Source organism: Myzus persicae, unplaced genomic scaffold (assembly GCF_001856785.1).
Source record: "Myzus persicae strain clone G006 unplaced genomic scaffold, MPER_G0061.0, whole genome shotgun sequence".
Taxonomy (NCBI): Eukaryota; Metazoa; Arthropoda; class Insecta; order Hemiptera; family Aphididae; genus Myzus; species Myzus persicae.
Window position 1 is genome coordinate 5,036 of NW_019102926.1, and position 27,727 is coordinate 32,762.

The 27,727-nt window shown below is 28.8% G+C and overlaps 1 protein-coding gene across 3 annotated transcripts; it reads left to right on the top strand.

Annotated features, from left to right (window-relative positions):
* Positions 1–27,358, top strand: LOC111033443 (chromosome transmission fidelity protein 8 homolog). 3 transcript variants are annotated; one of them, XM_022314178.1, is made up of 3 exons: positions 9,468–9,486; positions 18,062–18,222; positions 26,754–27,358. In XM_022314178.1, the coding sequence occupies exon 3, from the start codon at positions 26,781–26,783 to the stop codon at positions 27,156–27,158; it is 378 nt and encodes a 125-aa protein (XP_022169870.1). In that variant the 5' UTR covers positions 9,468–9,486; positions 18,062–18,222; positions 26,754–26,780; the 3' UTR covers positions 27,159–27,358. The 3 variants fall into 3 exon arrangements, with proteins under 3 accessions (XP_022169867.1, XP_022169869.1, XP_022169870.1); XM_022314175.1 differs by lacking the exons at positions 9,468–9,486; positions 18,062–18,222 and adding an exon at positions 1–407; XM_022314177.1 differs by lacking the exon at positions 18,062–18,222 and having other exon boundaries at positions 9,383–9,486.
* Positions 27,359–27,727: the final 369 nt, after the last annotated feature.

Below are 27,727 nucleotides of genomic sequence, written 5' to 3' on the forward strand. Positions count from 1 at the left end.
CAACCGGCCATTTCCTTTGTCGTCCTCGGTATCGGTTTCGTACTCTGGTGTTATTCTTCGGCTCTTATTATTTTTTTTGTATAGTGATCGATTTGGTTGTTTCTTTCACGTATTTATTAATCACGCTCAACTTCACACGTGTTGTATTTTGTTACTTAGGGTTTTTTATCATAACCGTCGTGTTAGCGTCAATCACACCGCGGTTTCGAAATTTCTACCCCTAGCCACCGACAACGAATACAGTGTGTGCGTGTTATTATAGATACCTAAGATATCTCGTCGAAAAATCCAGTAAATAAAACGAATTTGGTTTTGGTAGTATGCAATCGACCAGTAACCAGTAGGCAATTTCTCAAACTTCAATAAAGCTCCGACCGGATCAACCTGGCTCCTCAACTTTTAAAAAGGTAAGCCATCTCCATACTTTGGGTTAATTAAACTTGCATGGCTAACCTATGTCTAAATCTACCCCTACTATTTATATAGGCGTTTTCTTGTTAATCAATTAATGTCATTTATGTCTATTCTGTACATCATTTCCTTGTTTGGTAAAGAACTAAAGACTAAAGGTGTTACTTGTTATCACATTAAACAAATATTAGGTACAATTATTACATTCTGATAAAACTGTTTGTAAATCAAATGTTGTTATTCTAATGAAGTCTTGACATCAACAATCAACAATTTGTTTTCGGTATAAGTATCTATGATTATAGTTGTAGAAATTTGATAGAAAATGATCAACAGTCTATTTTTTTCCGGATCTATGTTTTGTTGTTTTTATTTGTTGGTATTTCAATAAACTGCTTAATAATTACTTTCTGTCTAATATCTATGTAATTATCATATAGATAACATTACACTTGCTCTTTGTCAGAGTTTACGCAATCAAATAAGATGATAATTATTATCTTATTTTATAACCACCCATTCATATGGTGATGACAATTTTTCAACAAACACTATAATCTATTGTTATATTTATATAACAGCACTAGGCATATTTCCTTCATATTTATATAAAATTCTAGCATTTATTTAGCTTGATTACTACATATAATTATTGTTTCTAACATCCATGTTAATAGGACATTAACTTAACAAGTTACTCTTAATTTTTACCACATTAGGTTTTAAAAAAAAGTTTCAAGGTAAGTCTTAGAAAGTTTCAATACTTAACAATAGTCTGAAAAGTTTTTCAAGCAAACCATATTTTAATTATAATTTTCAAACTCAAATGTAAGAACTGTAAATCCTCCTTTAAATTCCATAGATACCCCATAAGAACTTACATTACTTATGTTACCTACATTTAATTTATTATTTATTTTTCTGTAATTATATAATTTTTGGAAATGTACAGTTGAAAAAGAATTAGGTATAGATAAATAACTTCATAAGTAACATTTTACATTGATTCCTACAATTCTGTTGTAATTTGAATGATTTATTTTAGGTCATTGATTAATTCATCTAGTATTGATATAAAATGATTAATATTTAGGTATTAAATTATTGTGCCTAAATTATGAATATTTCCAGTTATTGGTTAGAAAACGTAAATTTAAGATAACAATTGAAAACCAGTTTTATCATTAAAGTAAACCTATTTAAATTACATAATATTATTTATATATTATAGTGATACATGTTGTAATCAATGTTTAGTTACTTTCATACAAACTATTATTATGAATTAGTATTAATAAATAGTTTGAGTGTGTTTGTATTGGTTGTTTTAATAACCACTTATTACTATCATATCGATATGCAGAAAAATATTGTAATACGTTACAAATGAGAGTAAAGTTATTGGTACTTGGCACCTATAACAATATTTTTTATTAAATAATAATACCTTGGACAGTATTTAAGCTATTTTAGATTCAGAGTGAAGTAATGAACGTATTGGTTTTAAAATGTGTTTTTTTTAAATCTATTTTTCGAGTAGTAATAATTCTACGGTGGATACTGGTAGGAAATTAGATGCAGTTGGTACAAAAATATAATATAACAATAGATACTTTCAATTTTCACTGGAACTTATAGGTTATCTCGACTGCCAAAATATTTCCAAGACTACCTATTATGGTCATCCTTGTTATCTCGTCTACCTCAATTTTTCAATAAAAAAGTGTATTATATTCGTATTATATTTTTGACATTTAATTATCATTCGGTAGGTAGGTATATAAAATAATAATACACGAAATTTAATCAACAAAAAACAATCTTTTCTTCTATGAATAATATGTCTGCTATTTGCTTGAAAATCCAGGTAATCCATTTAGTCGGATATACAATGTCATATTTAAGTGAACATTTAATATCTCGAAGTTTTAAATGTTTTTACATAATTATATATCACTGTCAAACAACAAAATCCTAATAACATTTTTTAATTTAATTTTATCATTTTTCAAATTTTTTCTTTTTATACGACATTTTGAATTTCATAATGCAGCAGAACATTTTTCGTAATATTTCAATACTTAAATTGAACTTTAATCTTATTGTTAATTGTTAATTACTTATAACTAGGGCTGGGATTTCGATGCACTTTGCATTGTTTTTCAAAGCTTACTGTGCAATGCTCGTCTTGTCACAAATTTGTTTTATGTACATTTGAATGAGAATAAGAAAGTTTATTTTGCATTTTTTGGCATTTTTTAGTTTTTAGGTCATTTTCTTAATTTTTTAGGACATTTTAGAGTTTTTGGAGCATTTTTTGAGTTTTTGGAAACCAAGTGTATGAATTTGAAATTGTATTTTAAAATTTTAAGATTTTTACACCTACATGGTTTTAAATAAAAAAACAGACTATAAGTAGGTACTGGTAATTCGTATTATATTATCGGACAATCAATTTTTTTTTTAGATTTATACAAAAACTATGTATTTACAGTTTAAACTTGTAATAGAATTTTATAATGCATTTTTTAAAACTTTTTATTGTAATTTATACTAAAATTATTAAAAATAAAAAAATTTGTGGATCATAAAAGCATTTTTTCGGGTTTTTTTAGGGCATTATTTGGAGTTTGTAGGTCATAAAAGCATTTTTAGGACATTTTTCGGGTTTTTTAAGGGCATTTAAATTCCAGCCCTAATTATAACTTATAGAAATACCTATTGTCTTATTTAAAGTTTAATTGAGCGGAGTTGAGTAGTGCAAGAAAATTTACTAAATTATAAGAATTTGCAAAAGTTGACTAGTCACTACACCACTCTTTTAAACTTAAAATACATATAAGTTGTGAGTTATAACTAATTAACTACTTGTTAAAAGTTCAATTTTGCGTATCAAAATACTCCAAAAAATATTCTGCTTCATTGATTAAAATATAACAAAAAATAAATAGAAGGAGATGGTATTTTAAGATTTTTTAGAAGTTTGTGAAATATCACATATCAATTGTATAGAATTGTAAAGAATTTATTGTTTATCAATTTCATCTTATCTGATCTTTTGATTGGTAATGGACTATGATCTTTTTTCTTTTCGTGTCGGTATGAATTATGATAATTATTTTTTTACCCTGTAAAATAATATTATTTTTGAAATAAAAGATTTTCCTTTTTTTACTATGTGATTTATAGAGATTGGAAAGATAATTTGAAATACATTAAAGTAAAGGTGTTGGCAAACATTATTTTAAAATATAATGCATGCATTTTTTTTTATTAAATAGGTAAAACAACAAATATAATTTATGTATTCTAATGTATTTTATCAATATTATGTTGGTGTATCTATACTTATATTTTGTTCCTTTATTTCGTATAAGTCTATACAGTTCGAATTTCCTTAATGCGTCAAATAATTCTGAGTGTTTACAGCCTCGTGTAAGGCCATGGTGAGCTAGTTTTTACCATGTTGGCGGTGTTAGTCCAGTTTAGCAGGTTTGTTATTGATAAAAGTATAGAAATAAAACCTCATAGCTACTGCAAGATCACGATTACCATACTTCCTTGTGACTCCACTCGAGCTGTTCAACTTGTCGAGTTCACCTTGAAACTGGTACTTTATTTATTCCAGTATTTTACTAGTATTCACGCATATACACGCGGGTCATTGAAACAAACTGCAAGAAAATTTACTAAATAATAAGAATCTGCAAAAGTTTTAACTATAGACTATATTATATTAATTATATTTTGTTTTTAAAAAGTATTTAATATTTAAATGGACATTAAGTATATACAATATATAATTTATAACTATTAACTAAAATATTTTGAAATTCGCTAAAATGACCAGCTATTTAAGTTGTTTACTCGAAGAATCTCAAAATTTAACTGTAAAAATATGCCACTCAAATTTTAAATTTTGAAAGTAATAATGAATGGATTTAGTTTTTTAATTTTTAAATTGTTGAAAAAAATTAACATTCAAACCAAAAAAAAACTTAATTTGTAATTCGATAAACATTATTCGTATAGAGACTTTTCAACATATATTTAGATTCATTTTAAACTACCTATTTAGTATTCTAGATGTACGTACCTATATTATATATATTATATATATGTATATTTTGAAGTATTGGTTACTTAATATAGGTACCTAGTGAATTTCATAGTTTTTTTTTTATTAAACTTAAGCCGAACGACTTAGGCCTTTACGTTTGGCCTTAGCCTAACTGTGGTAGGGGTAAAGTTGGTACGGTAGGTTGTTTTAACGATTGTTATGGTTTTTACGATCGGTAGCAAACACGTGTGTGTGGCAAGGTTTGTAAACTTTTATGAACCCGGGTGGTCACCCATCCGGGAGTTAGTAGCTGTGGCCGTTACTTACTCCCAGTCGCATTCCGCGACTGATAGCAGCCAACGCGTCACGCCAAGCCACGTTTTTTTTTATATTTATGACTTATGTTAAAGTCGTTAAATTCTTTGAACATTTTAAAATGTATTAACAGCAATATAAATAAACACCTATTAATTTGTACATACATTTTAAGGTAAATATATTTTTTTTTAAACTACGAGGCCTTATCTAATATTCTGTTTTTTTAATGTAACAATAGGTAAATTCAAACGGTTTTCTGAACGTTACCATTTGTCATGTTGTGTGTTAGTAAGACGGGGATTAATACTTGTAGGTAAACGTCCTGATAAATGTTTAGGTACTGTTTATTATTGGCTGTTTTTCTTAATTGTATTTAGTTGTCATATTAAAAGGTTAAGCATTTAATTCCATAATAGTTTTAACGATAAATTGCAATACGCAAGTACCAATGTAAAAAATTATTTTAATTGTTGAATCATTCGTCGGGCTGAAGTGGTTTTTGATATAAAACAAGCATGAGACTTGACAGACAAAATATAACAATTGTATGTTGTTAGTTAAATAAAAAATCATATTTATATAAACCATGATGTAATATCAAATAATTTCTTAGTTTTCAAATTATTATTGAATTTTATGTAGAAAAAAATGCAAATTACTTGTAAAACTTATATTTAAAGTTTAAACGTATCATTCTTCTTTATAATATATTGTTTATTTATAAAATAAATTGTATTGAACTCTTAACAGTTACTTCACTTACTTGTAAAATAATTTGATTACAATGCTTAAATTTAAATATATCTTAAAAATGTATCCGTCCTACTCGTCTGTTGACTTAACCTAGATGACCTATGATTGCGCCTATAGACAAATGTATTCTCACGTAACAATGGACAACTAAAATTAACACTTATGAAATATATTATATTCAACACATTGTTGTTAGTAATAGTTGTAACAATACTATATAAATAACATCGTATATTCACACGATCTTGGTTGCTAATAATAAGTATTTCTTCATTTATAAAGTTTGAATATAACCTGGAGTAAATCTAAAAGATTATAGAAAATTTAAAAAGTTATAGTTTATAACAGATTTTTAAGAATTTCTTATTATTATAGTTAATTTAATTTAAATATCAACTATTTTACGCATAAATTATTTGTTAATTAGTCTACATACAATTGGTCATAAATATAACACACTTATTTACTTAAAAGAATTTAATTAACACGTTACAATAATTACACGTTTATATTTTTTGGTGGTATACGTGCTTGTTATCGGTGGTCATTGCTTACTGTTGTTTTACTATTTACGTTTATTTGAAATCAGAATATTCATTTAAACAGTGTTTATTCATTTTTGTGATGTTTTTAATATTTAACGAGAACATTTTAATAGAAGCAGTTTACTGAACAACTGAGCGTAGACTTACTGGATTGACATTTTAAAATATACACCTAAATGCTGCTAATAAAATGCAATATGATATTATTAACCTAACCTGCTATGAATTTTGTTATTTAGTTACATTTTAGTGTTATTATATTGTATTATCTAATATAAATTTTATTTATAAATTTTATTAATCTGCAAAACATTTTTATACAGTATAAGTCCATTTAGCAAACCTGATATTTGGTTTTTATATCAGGCCCGCGTTCTTACTAATTTATAGTAATTTTCTTTAATTTCTTCTCTCCCCACCCCCGTGGATTTGACCTGTTTTTAAACGTATGCTAATGCTAAAAAACAATTCAAACAGGTTTAACGTATATTGCCTAACATTAATATTAATAAATATATTTTGCATGTATCAACAAGTTTAATTGCCTAAATTTACTACAATGGCTTATTGTTTAACAACTGTTTCCACTAATAATTGCTCAATAATAAGCTAATATCCCCCCTCCCCCTCCCGTGTTTCTGTGTTGAGCACGGCAGGCCACAAGTATATTTCTGGAGGTCGTCGTATTTAGGTATTAAGTTTTTATTAGACTATTAGAAACTCATTGACAATATTATCCCCTTTACTACTATAGTCGAGTCATGTTTTTGAGGTAAAACGCTGCAACATTATACTCGCAAACTGTGCAATTTGTTTTATTGATAATGTCATCAAACATCATTCTAATTAATTGCTTAAATTTATTAGGCAATTTTTATTTTATTTTTTACTATTAATTATTATATAGTAATTTAAATAATAATTACAAAAGTTTCCAAAATAGATACACATTTGAATACCTAGCATAAGTGTATGAAATTAATGAACTACTGTTGCCTAAACATGTCTTAAAATGCATAGGTGATTATTTTTTGATAAAATATACTATAACTAAGTCCATAGGTGTAATCTAGGGTAAATTCTTGGGGGGGGGGCAGGGGCCATGTTAAAACTAAAAATCTATAAGGTAAAAAAGCACTATTGACACACATAGTTGAATATCTGAGGAGACAGTTGCCCAACCTCAGATTATGACAAGTCTATTATCTATGGCTTATTAAATTATTAGACAATAATATGTTGATTTAGTATATTCAGAAAAATTATTACATGTGGACTTAAGTTCTTCTATTATGCATACCATATTATGTATTTATATTAATTTCTATTATTATATTGTCTAAAACTACTACCTACCTACGTTTATATATTGTCAATAACCAATTTTTAAGAAAATATAATGTAATAAATACAGATACGTCATGTAGCCACACTCATAACGATGTTATTGAAGAATGTTAAGACTTATATTTCTGTGGTTTGGTGCTAGGTGGAATATCGTCAAAAAAGAACACTATTGTGTAGGAAATTAAATTTTATATATATGATAGGCAAATTTTTTTTTATTCTTAATATAACGAAACATTTGTGTCTTGCTAAATCAAATAATGTATTAATATTATTTTGATATTGGCCTTTTTGATAGATGGTTAATATTATTAATATTATATGGCATTTGCCAAGAACTAAAGTACACAATAAACACTTATAATAATTACATAACTTAACTTTTTTATTACAACCTGATAATAATATTAATTTGCACATACTGTTAGTATAACTTATATTTATAAATTTGCTTAAATGATTTCTAAATGGTCAACTTCGCGGTTTAGAATGCATTATGAATTATATCTTAATAATACGTGGCCAATGTCGAGATAGGCTTGTAACAATAATAAATGTCAAAATGGGCAATGTATTGAGTTGGTCATACTGCATCAGAAGACAGTTTTATTAACACTATTTATTGATTGATCAGGACATTTTTTTCAATTTAATTTTAATTATTTTATAAATACTGAATTGAATTTGATGTTTTACCTTTAATATCAAATTTTAGAAAATTAGGCCTTAAAATTCAAAAATAGTGCTCGATTGCTATCATACACACATGCACATTTTGGTACATTTCACGCTGTATTCAAATTTGTTATTATAATAGTCATCTCTTCACTACATAAACTGTACGAGTATTGTCCTTACTATGAAACGCGAATGGGTTGCTTCATTGCTTGTATTGTTTTTCATAGATAATAAAGATCTTTATTATCTATGTTGTTTTCCAACAAAATAAAGTTGCAGTGTAGGGTGGTAACTGTCATTTTCCATGTTCATTTTTATTGTATTATCAAAATTTAATACCATATCATTTTTTCCACCTTGTCGTATCGACATTCGACGTACAATTAAAAAAAACCTACATCATACTGAAATCATACATTCATCGCTCTGCTCAGAATAAAAAAAAAACGTGTATCCATCATGTGGATGGTGTCGAGAAACAAGAGTTAAGAGGAGTAGAAGAGAACTCGGAAGGGGGGTCGATTAGGGAAAATGAAACAATAGAAAAAAATCGTCGTCGAATACTCGAATTTAAGATTACACCTATCGCATTATTATTGTAATATATTATTATTACGTATATTATTATAATACACGTCGTCGCCCGTAGAAACCGGTAATACTAGGCAGTCGGCCCCGGGTGTTGCCCGAGCGCTGAGCGATATGGTTCACCTGTGCACGGCGTTGGCCCGTTTTTTTGTTCTTCACCAGGAAGGAGACCTTATCGTGCCTATAATATTATATTGTTGTGCCTATGCCGCCGCTGCCTCAGCCACCACCACTACTACATACGTCTTGGTGTCGCGTTGAACCGACGTTGTACCACCACCTGTGCGCGCGCGGTACACGAGCAAAAGCGCGCCCGATGAAGGAACGGCGGCCGCGCAGATTCGTTGAGCCGCAGAGTAATGCCGACAGCCGGTTGATACGTCGACCGACGCCGTCCGTGTGGTGCACAAAATATTTCTTGCGTGTGCGCGTTTTCCGTACGTGATTTAACTGGTCCTGTTGTCATTATTTTACTATCGATATCGTCGCCACTGCCGTTGTATTTTCGTCGCTGTTAATGTCTACATTAATATTATTTATTTATAACAATAATATTATTAATAAATAGAAAGAAGAGGAGAACTTCTTTTTTTTTTTAATTTTTCGTCGTCCGGTCATTCCCCCATCACTTCAGTGCGCCTTCGTTATTGTTGTTTCTGTTGCTGTTGGAAAACTGTATCGTAATAAACCATTCAAAACGAGCGAGACCGTCAACAAAAATATCTCATATTGTTTTATTCAAACCGACGTTGTACCTACTAGTTCCGATTCCACACCACACGAAAGGTACGCGAAATTTATTTGAAAATGTAATAATGTAACTGTATGGGTAACCTACTACTTACAACACGAAAATCCGACAGTGGTTGGAACGTCAGAGAATTTAATATAATATACTATATGACTGTATAGTAATAAATTAATGATAATAATAATATAATAACCATGATCGAAACATCATGTAGGTACGTCATTGTGTATGTGTTCATGGCTTTCGTCGTATGTATGTGTTAACATTTGTATTTTATGCTGTAGTCATTGTATTTGTAGACTTCACGAGTCACCAACCTTAAACAAATGATCCTAGGTTACGCGTGTATTCGGGAACGGACAAAACGGATTTTACGCCAGTGTCTATTGTTATTACAATATACAATATACATGCGAGGAAGCACGTTCAAAACAGTTGTTTAAGTAATCACGTGTAAATAAAAATTCTAAAAAAAAAATACGTTCTGACGTCGGTTTGCACAATAATGAGACGTAGTTGTGTTGTCAGTTCATACTTCATACCATAATATGAATTCAAGAATCGAGTAACATCGAGATAGGTATGTAAATCGTTAAGGCTTCCACTAGATGTCTAGATGATTATTGATAAGTATTATTTTGAACAGTTTGTAATATGCACGTGCTGTTTTTTTCTGTTTTATTCTTCTGTTCCTATTTTATTACAACTATATACATATTCTGTATAGTATTATGTTACGTTATACTCTGTTTTCACAGTATTTTTTTATATTACCATAAACACGTATAACATTTAGAGTATATTGTATTATTATCACAATACACTTATCTACTATGTGAAGCACACTGATAAACATAATGCTCACATGGTAGTTATAGAAATTCAATTATCCATTTATTTTGTACAAAACGCCATGTATCATAATAATATGTATAATAATACCTCATTCAATTATTATCTTTGAGTATTTATGACGTCAGAAGTTACATGTAGATTGTAGGTGCATCGATCAACATGCAATACTGTATATTAGTGTATTGCAATTAGTTTTAAACTCTGATATCAAATAACTTATTCCTATTTTGTTAGGTATTTAATTGCTGTTTTGTATTTATTATGTTTATTGAAACATTTCGAAATTTTAATATTGTTTTAAAAATAAGTTGTGAATTTGTGATGTAGAATAATAATGGTCAAGTTAATTTTCAGAACATTTCTTTCTAAATATTGTTTTGTTGTTTTCATTTAAAAATATGGAAATATTTTTTATAATGAACCTAAGAATAGGGTGATAGGTACAGTTATATTTAATAATGGAAAATAAAAATAGGTGGTTGTATTATTAGGAGTATTTATAGACTATAATTCAATAGTAATGTGAGGTATAAGTTATTAACTTATTAAATCAATTGTGTGTACTAATATTTTCAAGAAATTATATATATTTTAATACTTACTACTACTTTACGAAACAAATTTTGAATTAGATCAATTGTTACTGTTCCAATACATGATACGCGTTTATACTATATGTTATTAATTAGGTATTCTTATTTTTCATATATTTTGTAATTCCTGAAATAAAAAAACACAATCAATAAATCAATTAATACACTTGTCTGTTATTAACAGCTATTACAACTTATAAATTTACGATCCTATAAATTTTTAGCTGATGATAATTCAGGCACACGAGTGAGACCAGATATAAAATAGTTTGTAGTCGACAGTCAAGCATAATATTATATTATTAATATATTATCGTCCACTGCTCAAATTCTATAGAGGCTAGAAAGGAATTCCCCGTACCAGATATTTAAACAAAATAATTGGACATTATGCAAATGTAAATAATTGAATGCATGTTAATGAGTAATCACCACGCGATTGATACCAATAAAATGTTTTTTTATAAACTGAAGTAGTACAACTTACTTGTAATTATTTATTTTGATTTCAAATAAAAACCCATTTTATTTCCGCATACAGTAAAGATGAAGATGGTCGTATGTTTAACTAGATGTTATTAATTACATATGTAATAATACCTATATACCTAATATTTCTGATGTATAATATTGTGGAAGTTAATAGTAGTGCATTCATGCTCACCTTGGTCACTCAAGGTTTTCTTCTTCAGTTCTCATTTTGCACTGCCGTGTATATTGTATAGTTTCTTTTGTGCTCGTTGTGTCGAAGAAAAATTATATCGCATTTTTTTTTAGCGTATCCACCATTATATAGTCTAAATCATAGATATTAATAGATCCTCTCAATTAATTCGATTTTATTTTAAGCTTTAAGCAAACCATTGGCTAATTATTTTTCAATTAAAATGTTTCATTAAAAATGAACGTTTAATATTTTAATGTTAGTTATTGGAAACTGCAAAAATGGAATAATTTAATTATTGCGTAATATAGCAAGATAATATCAACTATTTTGTTAGTAAAAATACGTATGCAACACATTTTAAGGATTATGTTTATTTAATCATCGTTGTATTATTTTAATAATATATTTTTATATTTATTCTTCAAGAAGATAATCGGCCCCACTGAACATGTTCGTGTGGGGGCCCATGAGTTCACAATTTGTAATATACATTTCTCACATGACTGGAATATTAATATAGATAAATACATATTTTCTTTTTTTGTTTATATAATACTATAATTTAGTATTATGCAAAACATTGTTTAGTTATTAATACGATATAATATGGTAATATAAAACTAAATTTAACAATAATTGCTTAAACCTTCTAGCTAATATAATAAGTAATGTCGTAATCCTATACATATGTCATTAGCCTGTCTATATTTTGTTCTTGTAATAGCCAAAGTGTAATTTTTTTTAAAAGTATCTTAAAAGAGTTGCTATGTTTAATTTCTAAAGGTAATATATTGTAAATTTTAAATATGAGTAGGTATGTGGATTGTGTTGATTTTTTGTATATAGTAGGTACTTAGATATTAGTTATTTGTCTAGTATTATGTCCGTGTTGAGTTTTAAAAGTAAGGTTATTTTTAATTACGTAAAGTACCGCGCTTTATAAAATAATTTTTTATTGGTAGTACATTCATATCGTTGTATAAATATTTTGTGTGGTACCTTGAGTTTTTTTTAGGATAATTTTTGGTATTTTATTTAGTATTTTGTTTAATAGATCTATAGTTGTAACCATTCGTAACTACCCATATAGAAATACCATAATTGATTATGGATTCTATTAATGCTTGATACACTACTCTAATTGTCATAAGTTCTAAGATATCTGTTAAATTTTTAAATGCATACATAAGTTTTCTTAATTTATTTGTTACACATTTTATGTGGTTATTCCATTTAAGATTATGCATTATTTTTTAACTTAAAAGTAGTACATACCTACGCAATTGAAGTCGTTTAAATGAGTAACTTATCTAAATATGTATAAAATATTGTACATAGCATGTTCTGTTGAATAGACAATATGAAGTTGTTGTTAGTCAAGTTCCTATTCCTATATAATTGAAAATTAGTTTATACATAAATATTTGATTGTGAACTTAAAGAATGATACGTATTGCTATTATAGCAATATGCTTTTAACTTTGAAATATTATGCAATATATATGTTGTACATGTAATTATTGGTTAAATTAATTTTTTTACACGAAATTAAAAAATCAGTCCCATTCAAATAATTATTTATTCCATTTTGTCTGTGGGTTGTATCTGGCACGTCATGTTGTTTGCATATTATTATAATTTATTCGGTGTAGGTGTAGATAGTATACTACTTGACTGGGTAAATTGAATCCATGTTGTAACTGCCAATAATTAGTTTCAAATAAATCGATTGTCTTATTATATTTTCCTATTATATCGCTTATAGGTATTTGCTATTTAGCGTTCATATATTTGTTTTTGTGTGTACTTTTATCGTTTAGGCTTACAGTGTGATATTCAATATATGTGGATTTATAAATATGAGTCTTGTGGTTTTTAGCCTTTGTAACAATAAAATCTTATTTTATACTATACCGTCTATACCTAGTGATTTTTTCTGGCTTAGTATGATGGTAAACTGTGTATTATATTTCTTTCTTTGAAGCAAAATAACTATGAAAATGTATAAACGGTCATAGGATTGAATAAATATTGAGTATTTTAGTATCTTGTAATCGTTGATTTTTTCAAATATATACATCGTGTTATTTACCTACTACTTATATACGATTATAACTTATAAGAGTTACGGAGGTATTGAAAGTTTAAACGCTATAAAAAAAATATAAGTTTGAAATAAACGAAAGTTGATGTGAAAATACTAAATATCAAGTTTTCATTAGAATCGGACTCAAATTTTTTTAACACGACCTTCTGACTACCCTGTTTATTTTTTAAAATATTTTATTAAATCAGTTTGAAGTATAATGATTAATAATGGTATATCATTTCTGAATACAATTATGTATTACTTGACATGAAATAATTAAATTAGTAATATTAAATAGGTACAGTTGTATTTTTTATTAAAATTAATGAAATTTAGATTAGCTTTTATCAAAAATGTCTCGAACAACACATTATTTATTTGTTTATTTTCACTGAGAACATTAGTGTATTTTATTTATTAAAAATAAGTCTTAAGGTTAACAATAAATAATAAATATTATGAGCTACTTAAGTCTATGAACAACAAAGTGGGTAGGTTCATGGCCAATAAAAATCTTAATATAATATATAGTACATAGATTTTTGGCTCATTTACTTGTAGCTGACTTAAATAATTATTTACGTTTCAATTTTAGAAATAATTTAATTATGACTTTTAAACAATTGAAAACGTCTGTATTGTCAGACTAATCGTTTGTCTATATTTTTAGTCATATTTTAATTTAATTGGTTTATTCAGTACAATAAATATGAAAAATGTTTGGATATATTGTATCCAAGTAATAGTCTGGTGATCACTGGTCACCTTCCTAATAACGGGTTTTGTGTTTTGCAAGGTCAATTTACTTCCGATGTGCGTGCGCGGAGGCGATAATGACCCCGACTGCGACAAATATTAATTATTAACTATGTACCTACTGCAATTTACTTTAACTATAACCTATCAAAAATTATTCATTTGTAACTATCATAAGCTTTTTAATAATATTTATGACTTGATGTTTAGGATTTGGTACTTATATACTATTGTAATGTAGGAAGGTTATCGTTCTATACATGTTCAATTTGTGATCCAATATCCTCTGTAGACTTATGCTTATTTGAATATAGTAATAGTTTTATTTTTATTTTTTATATTGATGCAGTGAATTTGTTGATTTGAATTTCCGTATGATTAGTGAAATGATTCAATTATAAGACCATTGTGTTATCAATACGTACATGATTAATTACTGTATGCTCTTTAGCTAATTATTGTATCTATGACAAGACAATAGTATGCATTTCTTTTTTCATTTACTTATACAATTGAAAGATTAAAATTTAATTATTTATTTAATCTTTTATAGGAAGCTAGACATTCGTGTTCTATAAAAATCACTTAATTAAATATAATTGTTAAAATAATTATAAGGAAGATATTGCATCGTGATTGTTTAAAGATTTAAATCGACCATTGGTAAATAAATGAATGCATAAAACATTTTTTTTTTAAGCAATGAATAACTCCGTCCTTTTCAAGGGCAAAGCACGTCCTAAATGCATTTAAGAAAACTTATAAGTGACAAGTTATAATCATTTTGTGTGTATCTAACTTATTTTAATTACTTTAAAATGAAAATGGACTTAATATTTAGGTATTTTACAATTATTCATTAGTATATTTTTGTTATTGAATCTAAATGATATGATAAAATTAGTATATCGACTGACAAATAAATAAATAATAAATATTTTGTGTTTATGTAAATCTCACAAAAGGTCGTAAATAATGGGGACATCAGTTACCTATTATATTTCCCATATCAATATTTTGCAAACAATAAATCTGAATTAAATGTCCTTGATAATATTAAAATACTGTTTTATTACCTTAATATAATAATTTACATACCAGAAATAGGAGTTTATTCATTTTTAATTCAATTTCAAATTTGAATAAAAGATACAAATTCTAATACATTTTTAACCGACCTAAGTATATTAACTTATATTAACGAAGTTCGTAGAACATTATTACGTTGCATTAAAATGCCTAATATAATGCGTGCTATTTTAAATATCATTTCAGATAGTTTTATACTTTTGTATAAACTTTTTATTTATTCTTATTTATTACTTTTTTATATTATAAGTATATTATTACTAGATACCGGAAGTGTGTATATATTTGTATGTTCATACTGAGGGTATGCAATATGCATTATCATTGGGATTTGAAATCAAATTGATTTCATAGACCACATGACTATATATTTAAAAGTTAGAACTTAAAAGACATATTTTGTTATTAGTTGCATTTCAATACTTCATTTGCATATTTTATACACTTACCTAGAGATAAATTAACTATTTCCTCTTCCTTAATCTAAATAATACGTAAATTAACAATAAAAATGAGAATTAATTAGTTAGCGAAGTACTTATTTAAAATTATCACAGTACAATTCTCAGTAGGAGAAAATAATATTTCTAAACTTACAAAAAACATTTTTTTTGCCTTTCAAAATTTACAATCTTCACCTCTATACAATCTTCTTAAAAAATAAGTATTGTGTTCAATAGATGTAAAATCTAAATGTTTATTAATTATTTTTGTTAGTTTGGTATACATTTTTAATACATATAAATAAATGCATACTTTATGATTTTTACTCTGCATGTTAACGTCATAGTTAGCACCTTAAGTTTTAATTTCATTAATATCGATTATAGAATGAACTTGCAGTATGAGTAGGTAATTTATATAAAATAAAAAGATAACAACATGGTAATATAAAATATATGTATACTTTGTAATACTTATGTATATTTCGATCTGATTAAATGTTATCATAAACGTAGGTAAGAAACGTGATAAAAACGAAATCAAATTTAATATGCTTGTCATTCATTTTTTTTTAAATTTAGATCGCAACAATACAACGTATTGTTGATATGGTGCATTTTAAAGCAAATGATTGTTAAAATTGTTGTGTTTAACATTTTTAAACACTAAAATAAAAAGTAATTTATGATAATGAATAATGATAATATTTATTGTTCACTACACAACATGAATACATCATAATTATAATAATAGAAAAATGAGTAAAACAATATTATGATCGTTTCCTTTTTTCTGTAAATAATGCCTATATTACTAACGTAATTTAATTACGACAAAAATAAAATATGAAAATATATATAATTTGTCTAACTGACACCAATGTTGTTCATTCTTCGCGTGTGCATATTATCATTATTATTATTTTCTCCTCTTGGTTATTAGTGTTATTATTAGTTATGATAGCCGATAAGTAATACGAACCGAACTTTAAATGTTCAGTCGAAATAGAACTAATTAAATCAAAATTCGAGCTATTGATAGGTATTTTAAAGAAGGATAAAAAATAATTTTTATTATTACCTTCCAATCGTCTTTAATTATTTTGTATTAAATAATTAATTATAAAATGTTTTTGAATAAGGCAAAATCAACTTTTTGAAGTTGTTTCTGGTTCGAATAAAGGGTAATAACACCATTAGTATTTAATATTATATATTTAAAAAATATTCAACTATAAATAATGTTATGAATTTTCACAACAAGGTAACATAACATGCTACACCTACGGGGTGTATTGACGATGTGTATGTGTATGAGTGTTAAACATTTTACGAACTGCTAAGCGCACTTAAACCAAATATTCGACGAATGCAACGAGTGCAGGTGACGTGTTGCACTTGCGAGCACAAGAATTAACCCTGAATGTCATTATTATATAATACTCGAATGGGACGTCCAGATTGCGATGACTCGGAACACGGCTACTTATGCTCTGTGTGTAGTCGCCCTTGACCTAGAGCCCCAGATATTAGCTCCCCACCTATGTGTGTATGTGTGTGTGTGTGTGTGTGTGTTAACGCCGACCACCGCCGTAAGTATACGAACCAGTGCGGGGTTCCTCGAGCTAGGACACTGCGCGTACACGCAGAACGACATCATCGCCAGTTTTGACCACGCGACTGCCGAGAAGTTATCGCGACCGAGTCTGGCTGTCAGTTTGCACCCGCGATTGTGTGTGTGTGCGCAGCGTCTGCGATACGAATAATTTCGCGACGACTTGACCCCCGGATGGATTTTATTCCGGATAACATAATATTATTACGCACACGCAGGACACGCGACTTATGACAACGTTAGTCTTTACTTCTGTTTACTACACTACGCTCCGTATAGTATCACGTACTGTGTATTCCTCGTGTGCGCCTCGTCGCCCTCGCCAGATCCGAGAGGTCTTCTTCGACGATCATGCTCGTGCACTGTAAACGGTGTGCCAGAATAACGCTCGTTGCCGACGTCGCCGTGCGTTAGTGTCGTCGTACCGCGAGCGCTGAACGGAATATAATAATAATATAGCATTATAGCGAGATCGGGTTTAATTATTATTAATACGTGTGCAGGAACACCTGCAGTGTTGTGCACGTTTGGTGTCGCTCCAACTGAAACGTTAGATTCCGTCGTCACTGGATCGTGCGATTACTGCTGTAGTAGACAGATACGCTATCACTCTGCGCATGGGACATCATAAACTCAACTCGATTCGCCTCACGATTTCTTACCGGTAGGCCATTCATTTTGAACACTCGTAAACCACATAAAAATAGTATTATTTGAAACGTTAAGGTTTTAATTCGTAATTGTTATTCTTTTATTTTTAATATTATTTTATAGATTTTTAGTGTTCCTTATAATTAAACTAGGTATTTAAGTTATAACTTAAAAGTTATAACATATGAGGCACTTGTAACTTATGAGGTTATGACTTAGAGAGTTACAAATAATTTTAATAATTTAATCATATTTTATAAATTAAACCGAAACGAAATGTCAAATATTTTTTGTATCGACAATTGGTACCAATAAAAGTAATTTTTTTGTTTCTCCGACGTAGATAAATATTTCATTCGATGGCTTTTATTTAAAAACAAGATTGGGACAATGGGTAATGCCTTCCAGACTTGTTGGCGTTGTCCACATAGCCTTCACAACATTTAACCCATATAGTTAAAATAATTTAACAAATTGTATACATATTTATTAATATTATAATGGCATGCTGATATTATATAAGGTTTACTAATAGGTACTTTGGACTTTTAAAATTGTATTTTAAATGTGTGCGTGTTCAAAATCAGTTAAATTACCTATGTAGATTTACTTTTTATTAAATGGAATCCTACGTTTTCATTATTTAATGTGCTGAGGTAAAAAATCTATATTTACTTTTATAGTCTTTTAAATATTTATATCTTAAAATTTAATTTAAATATAAAATGTTTAAGCCAAGAGTGAAGTACGTTGACATTTTTATCTTCCTCTTAAATTTTAGACAAGGCTGAAATTGCCGTTAAACAAATCCAACGACATTATATTCATTACCATTACGCCTGATAATGTATAATCTCACATGAAAGTCACAATAATATTAACGGAAGGTCACATCCTTGCTCACGCCCTTATTCGTTCAATATACTCATAATAATTGTAAGACAAGGTTAATAATACATTATTTTATCTATGCAAGACAGAGAAAAACTAATGAGTCAAATGATTATTTGGTTTTTATGATCTATAATTTTATTAAAAAATATAAAATCTTAATAATATGTATTCAACACCAATTGTATCACATAGTATTTACTATATTTATCACAGCTCATTTACAGGTAATCGATAATTTACTTAAATGTATACTTATTATATCCATGACTTATATGATTTTAATTTGTATTTGCTTACTCCACTCTACTCTGAGGTAGATTTTCTGTAGGGATAAAACTGTTTTAGGCGTGTAAAATTGATTTAGTATGTAGACTATACAAATACAAATTATTATTTTTTAGTATATTTTAGTGAACTCTAACCCATAAGTATTTAAAACTTAAAAAATTATGATTAATATATGGTAAGTAATGCATATATTCTGAAATATTTTGTTTATTATTGTTTAAACTCTGATGAAAATTACAATATTATTAATATCTATTAGGCATTAGCACTATGAAAATATTAATATTTTATATGACTTCTTGTTCAATATTTGAAGCATTTATAAAGCTATCAGAAATCACTTATCTCAATTTAGAAAGAAGTTAACAACCTTCAATTAAATCTGTAAAAAATACAATTTTAGTTTCTCCTAATTTTTCAATAAATAGTTATTATCAGAACATCCTTTTTGGTAAAACAAATTGTAGATTCAAATCCATCATTATTAATTAATACATCACCATTGATACTAGGTCTCAACTGTCTAGGTTTAAGGAATTTGTTTATTAGTTATTGTATTTTCCCAATATTACATTTATATGGTATATTACTATATTATATTATAACTTTATGTAGTATGCATGTATTGTATTGAATAATATAGGTAATTAAGTTTAATTATTTTATATTTACAAAATTCGTATTTAATGACATAGTAATTTTGTAATTTTCACGTTTGTCGCATCTTTAAATGTATAATAATTCTATATTATGATAATAAATATCGCCGGTCTCATAAGTCATATTACTATTTACTATATTAGGATATCTACATTATAATACTATTATTATTTTCATTATTATTACCCGTTGTTGTTGTTGCTGCTTATTCTGTGTAACATTATATTGCCTCCAGCGAATTCTTTGTACTGCCTAATAAAACGCAACGTTGCCAAACTGAAAAATCTTTGTGCCCGGTTCGTCTAAAACCGCACGCGCAAAAAAACTTGTATAAGGAAAAACAATAAAAAATTATAATATGTCTTGACTGTTGTCTTGCATTAATTCCATAATCATTCCAGCAATAGTTCATTGGTTTGAATAATGTTCGTTTTTATTTTTTTTTTACTTTATAACATAAAGTGCCAACTGCCAATAGCTCATTTCCTCAAAGTTAATTGTAATGTATATTTAGCTAACAACAATGAACGTTACATTGACAACGTATGTGTATTTATGTTGTGAAACAAACATAATAATATATACGCGTGTGTGCTTCAGCGAGAAAACATACAACGTAAGGTATAATATAAGTACCGTCTGTATTTTATTTGTTTGCTACATAAATCGCTTTGGCTGTAACCAATGACCTAACCACCAGGCATCCTATATTATTACAGTGCTACTGATAATACTTGTACGAGGTCGGTTATTAAAAAAACACACAATTTTTTCGGAGTTAAATATGACTTCGAGGAGGTCATCTTGTGTCAATCGATGTTTGTCTTCCTACTCTACTATATGGAAATAATCTCAATGTTGAAACCGGAATGACTCACCGGATGTATTTATTCATAATGTTAATGTTTACAGTTTTTTAAGAGAAAGGTTTTGCTCCCTTCGAGGATCTTTCAATTACTTATATATTGACTGCTTTATTTTTATTTTTGCCCGCTGTTTAAATTGTTGATTAGTCGCCAAATTGTGATAATATTAACTCCTGAACGATAATTGCAGCTTTACATAATATGTCTGTATACATATCTATTTCTGTTGGTAGCACCGTTCTATTTGTTGTCTAGGTTACACTACGTCATCTTCGTACTATTAAGATTTTTACGAGGTCATTACGTCTTGTCATGATGATAACTTAATTTTTACAATAGAAAAAGGTCTTCAAACTTTAGTTTAGTAGTGTGCCATGGTAATAAACGCTTTGACCAATTACTTAAAATTAAAACAATAAACATTGATTATATTTTAAATTTAAACACATACAAAAGAAGTTTTTCTATAATTTAAATATTTTATTGGGTATTTAGCTGTACATGTAAAATGCATCTTAATTGAAATCTGCAACAAAACATTAAATTAATTATATAGTGTAGATCCAGTTTTTTTATAATAACTAAGATTATTTATGTATAAGTAATTGAATACATTTTTATATAAGTACATGACTACATGAGACTAAAATTAAAATCAAATGTTAATTTGTTTAATGGAATTCAGTATGCTTGAATTTGTATAACCAAAGCAGTAAAATGGTAAACATATCTAAACAAAATTATCGCAAATGGCATGGTATTTTTACATGTTCACCAGTTCACCTTAGGGCTGCAACTCTGCTAAAACTGTAATTACCTTCCCGTACCAGCACACATACTATTTTTTGTAATGGTAATCCATAATGAACTGTTCCTGTTCTCAAAATCTAGATTTCTGCCAAACTGTTTCATATAGAACAGTACGGGAGTAACCCAACTGGTATACCCAACCTTTAACCTAACCAGTATTGATATAGACTAATGTATATTTATCTGATTTGGACAGTAAGTACGAGTATAACCTTGTCGACCGCTGCGTAGCGCGGATTCTCACTTTTCCGACCGCCGGTTGAAAAAAAAACGTTCATTGTCCTCTGGGCAGAAAAACTTAATTTTCTAAATTTCTAATACTTCAACCGGCATCGAAAATTAAATTTAAGATAAAAAATTGTATTTAATTTTAATTTTATGTATCTTATTCCTCAGTTATTAAAAGTTATTACTCGCAGAAAGATAATAAAACATTTTATGTTAAACCAAACTAAATTCCTTCAATTTCTTCTTTTTGGATAAGACTGTAGGTACTATTATTTCAAAATTGAAATAACTAGTCAATGGCCAATTATATCAAATATAATTGATGATGATATTTTACTTGAAGGAATTAAATTTTGCTGTGGGGGTTAAGAATCGTGTAGATTACGACATGTATTTCGTAGATACTCATCATGTAATGGGAAATGTCGTGAGAACAGTACCATTGTAGGTACGAATATTTGGTTTTTGATATTTGCAGTGTTTGTTTTTCGTTATTCGCCACCTTGCCAAGGATGACATTCATATGTTGGTAATGCTGTCAAAGTGACATGAGTCGACGAAAATGTCTTTACCAACACAGATATTTGGTCTCGAAGAATTGAGTTTTCAATTAATATGAACAGATCCTGGGAATGGTCTACCTGACTAATCGTGTGGATTTAGTCAAATTATAACTGTCAAATACACGAGTTGTGTTTGCAACCTATGAAAGTCCGTTATAATACCCCTCAATGGGTTTACTTTTATTTTGAATATTTATCGTATAGCATATCGCTTTATACTTCATAACGAGTGACTAATGAGTACTCAGATCTTCACCGATTTATCATCATATCTGATTTATGCGTCATAAAATATAATTACTTACCAAGTGCATTACCGTGTAAACCAAATTCTATACACGTTTAATTTATAACGTTTAAAGAACTTTAATACTGTCTTTATCTAGTGTTATAGCTTTTGACTTATGAGTATATTTTTAATAGATTATTTTCTATAAAATAAATGTATAACCAATTTTCATTATTGCAGATTCAATGATTCATAATTCAGTTCACTTTATTTTTCTAATTTATTCTTTAATTTAACCTAAAAACAATTATATTCTAATTTCTAGTTTAATTTATTTATTATTCAAAATCCCATTGTCAGTGTAACCTAATTTTATCATAGACTAAATTTAAAAAAAATCTTTGAATTTAAACTATAGTAGCATAGTGTGACCGGTACTAGAATTAAAATGTTTCTAATATATTTTGACTTCCTTTTGAAGTTAGGACTTGATAATTCTTATTCAATTTGCAGTAATTTAATCATTAAATTCTAATACAATTAAAAATAAGCTATTATATTATGAATACTGTACTGCGTGGTATTTTTATTAGTTTATGTTTATACTTTATTGTACCTATAACATGTTTTAATGGTGATCGTTAAAAGTAAATTTTGTGATTCATGGTGTGTTCACGGCCGTATGTAAGTATATGGTGTGAGGCAATGACAATATGTATAACTAGTATAACGCACATACAAGCACGAAGAATACACATATAAGTAAAAGACAAAAGAATAAATAACTCCCTTATATTTACTTTTAAAGTGAATATTTTCCTTTTGATTGGTGTTCATGTTATACAAACAAGTGGGCGAAAACGAAGTCAAGGCAGAATTTTGCAATTTGGAAGGTGGTTGAGATTATTTTGATCAGACACACAATTTCTAATTTAACAGTTTCAAAATTATTCAACTTATCTTAATGGCGTCTCCTTTTTATTATCACGCATGACGCCATCAATGAATATTATTTTATTATATTTGTTCTCATCTTATTGTTACTCTACAGTATCCATACTGTGTAATGTCTTATTTTTGCAATACAATGCAAATATATTATCAGGTGAATAGTAGAAGGGGATTCCTATACATACTATCTTCATAATATTACAATGACTATATTATTATATTGGTATAGCGTAGGTATAGTCTTTATAGTTCGCTGTACATTCTTGTATTCATTGTGGTAGGGAATGGTGCTAGATAATACATTGGGTCAATATTCGGTATGAATTTCAAGGTCTTGGTATGCATGACTCGAGTTGTTTGTTGCCCAACATCGCGTCAGTAAGCGGTGAGAGGGTCAAGGGGTTCTGGACCCCCCGGGGTCTAAATTAAGGTTGTAATTATACTAAACGTGTTCTTCAATAAGCGTAGTGCATTTATAATATAATTTTAAAATCTATGTAGCACTACAAATTGTGAATTTAATAAATCCAGAGCTGCTGCAATTATTAATAAAATATAATTTTATTTAGTAACATTATATAAGTAATTATTATAACTATAGTAGTGTTATGTTACTGATAGTTACTGTATGATCAATATTTGCTTGGACCGTACTGACCAAAGTTAAATCAATTTATATTAAGTACACTTTCCTACATAACAATATTGGTTTATTATTATTTATTAGTGAACTCTTAGTTAATGATTTAGTAAATATTAAATGATTAGAAAATCATTTTTACTTAAATTGTTATTCATCGCTTTAAAAACCACTATTTATACAATTTAGATATATCATATTGACAACTCGTTGAATAAACTTGGGTTTTTGTACTTCCTTAGTCTGCAGTCGTTGGAATTAACATATTCTTTAGATTTTAAGCGGCGACGTATGTATTGGTACAATAGCGTAGGTTATTTTGGGTCCGACACCATCTTTTGGTGTACTTAAATTTTTTTCGACGGTTATCGTGGTCTTATACAATTTCTTAAGAAAAAAAGTGGAAAAAAATATTGGCCCTCCATTTTTACTATATAAATATAGTTTAAATATTAATTTATTGATTCATTGTATTTTAAATTCAATAAATGTAGGTACCTAAAAGTATAAATGTTTAAATAAATATATTGTTTGCTTACAATACCACAGAAATTATTGCCTAGATATTTGCAGGATGGATATTTTTGTTAATTTAGTTGGAAATGTTCTATGGTGTATATAATTATTATAAGGAGAGAATGAGATCAAATTTAATTAAAACGTGCCATCATATTGTTGAACGGGACACTACGAAGTTTTATGAGCCCGAAATAGTTGGTTTTAGATATTCAGAGAAAAAATTAATTAAAGTTGTAAAGTCCTAGGGCGGCGAGGGTTGAGATTTAGTATGAAGTTCTCTCTCATTATGGAACGTTCGAGCGGGGATAGCAACCCTTTATATTTGTACCGAGAGAGAATATAGTGGGCCAAGGGTATTTGAGTAATTTTATATAGAGGGTCGTGGAATGACTGAGCCTCTAAAAAAAACTAATATATTTATAGCTAGTAAATATCATGTATTCCCTACTATGTATAAATATATAATATACAAAAAAAAAAAAGTATTAAAGTCTTTATATTAAAAGTGCGTTTACGTATATTAAATAATATAACATACACAATGGTATAATGTTATAATAGTTAATGAACTTGTATAATTTTATTGTTTCTCGTAGTTTTTCTGTCGTAATAGTCGTGCGGAAAATAAAAATACGTTTTTAACTCGTGTTTAACGTGACAGTTGTATTGTACCTTTAGTGAAATCTTAAGCGCTTGCTGCATTTTTCATCTAACGAACTGTACTTTGTTGGAATATTGCAGTTAAATAATAGTCGTTTCCCAGTCGATTACGTTCAAAAAGTCGGCAATTTACATGTATGCAATGAAAGGTGTTTCACGTTAATTCCTTGTTGGGTGGTTTGTCGTGTTCAGCAATAAACCGATTTGGGTGGTTTTAAATTTATTAATTCTGTTGTATATATGGACTATGTGCTTGTGTCAGACTCGTTATAATTACATTATTTATGAATTTTACAGTGGAAATTTTGTTAATATCGATTCTGCTATTTTTGTATCCGTGTTTAAAACGTCTTAGCTGTTAAAATACGTTTCGTGATTACCTCAGTTATCTGTACCTCAGTTTCTCGTTGGTCGTATGTCGGCGTTAACGTCTTATTACAATCGGTATTTATTTATGTAAATTCCACACATTTGTATGCAATTTAAATGTAAATGCACCGAATATCTGTAAAAATGCTGCGTAAACGACTTATCTTATATTACACAAATTCGTTATGATTCATAAATGTTAAATGCGTCAATGTCGTGTAGCTTTTACTACATTTTATGATAGAGTGAAAACGGAATTTGACGCTTAAAGGCGTTGTGCGTAGGCAACATATTCACTCATCGGTCGCCACCGCTTTTCGTTTGCGTGACGTGTGTGACAAAATAAACGTTCCCGCGCTATAGTTGTGAATTTTTTTATGGCATTTTTACCAATCATTATTTTTCGGCTATCGACAAGCTATTCAGTAAATTTGGTATCATACGCATTGCCTCCCAATTGTTTGCGTATTGAATTAGTTTTTGTCGTGGCGATCGTTACGACGCGTCGTACGTATAATAATATGGTGGGCACCAATTTCTATGTAATTTTTCATTACAGAAAAACGAATATTATCTTTAGTGTACGGTTTATTTGGTTTTTAAATTATTTAACTTGTTATTCATTAATCAATGTCGAGAAACAGAAATTGTGGCATTTTAAAGATGTACTGTCTGCAGTGATAAGTTCAAATTTGAAGATAACAATACCACCAGTTTTTATAAAAATATTAAGTCCCAGTCCCTGGCTGTCTATATTCTATGTACACGCCGTTTCCTATTTATGTATTGTATTTGCCCAGAGCGGTGGATTGTTGTTGTTTCCTAGCTGTTGTGTTAAACCGGGCACGTTTTGATTTGATTTTGTAGTGAACCAAAAAAAAAAACCAACCGAAAATGATTCTAGTGAAACTGATCGAAAACGTCGACGGACTCGAATCACCACCCGAATGGGCCGCCCTGGAACTACAAGGTGAGCTCGAAACCCGCCGGCACACGCCGCTCGAAAACCAATACGTCGGTGACTTGTTTGCTACCATGCAAGATGGCGTGCCCATATTGATCATCGGCCATCATATCCTGTATGGCAGAGCTCAGACGTTCGAAAAGCCACTTGCTGTGTTGAAGAAGAAACCGGACGCAGACGAGTACGTGGTCGAAGCCATCGTCAACAAAAAATTGCTGTTCAAAAACCGGCCCAAGCCCATCATTGCCTGTCATTCCGACACTGGCCGCGACCCTGGCCGCGACCCTTTGTTGGGTTTTTTAGATTAAAGTTATATAATTCGTCGTTTATTCCAATAATTCATTACTATACCCTTAATATGTAATTTATATTTTTCATCGACCAGACGTGATCGGATTTTGGCCGACGACATACTCGCATTATTATTTCAAGTTGTTCCGCCAAAACAAAAACTATATTATAATAAATAAATAAACTACCATACACAATATACATTAATTTTCCGAATTATGCGCCTTTTTATTATTGCTGTAGTTGTAGTTGTATTTGTAGTGCAGCCGCGGCGCTGTCGTGTCCGCTACGCCTGAAAACTTACCAGCTAAGCAACCCAACTATCACTAGTGATGTCTGAGCAGCGGGTGTTTCTAACGGCCGCGGCGGTTGTTAGCCGAACGATCTTTTATTTATACTCTTGGAATGCCTAGTTTAATCAATTGATGTCTTGTTGTCATTTTGCATCCAAAGGTGATTTCGATTTTCCGACTATATTTTACTTCAAACGACGTATGTCCGTCTTCAGCTGTGGTCTGGAAATCGTCTTTTCGTTTATAGTTTGGCGAGAAAGCGACTCCAACTGACATAATATAATTACTCGAAC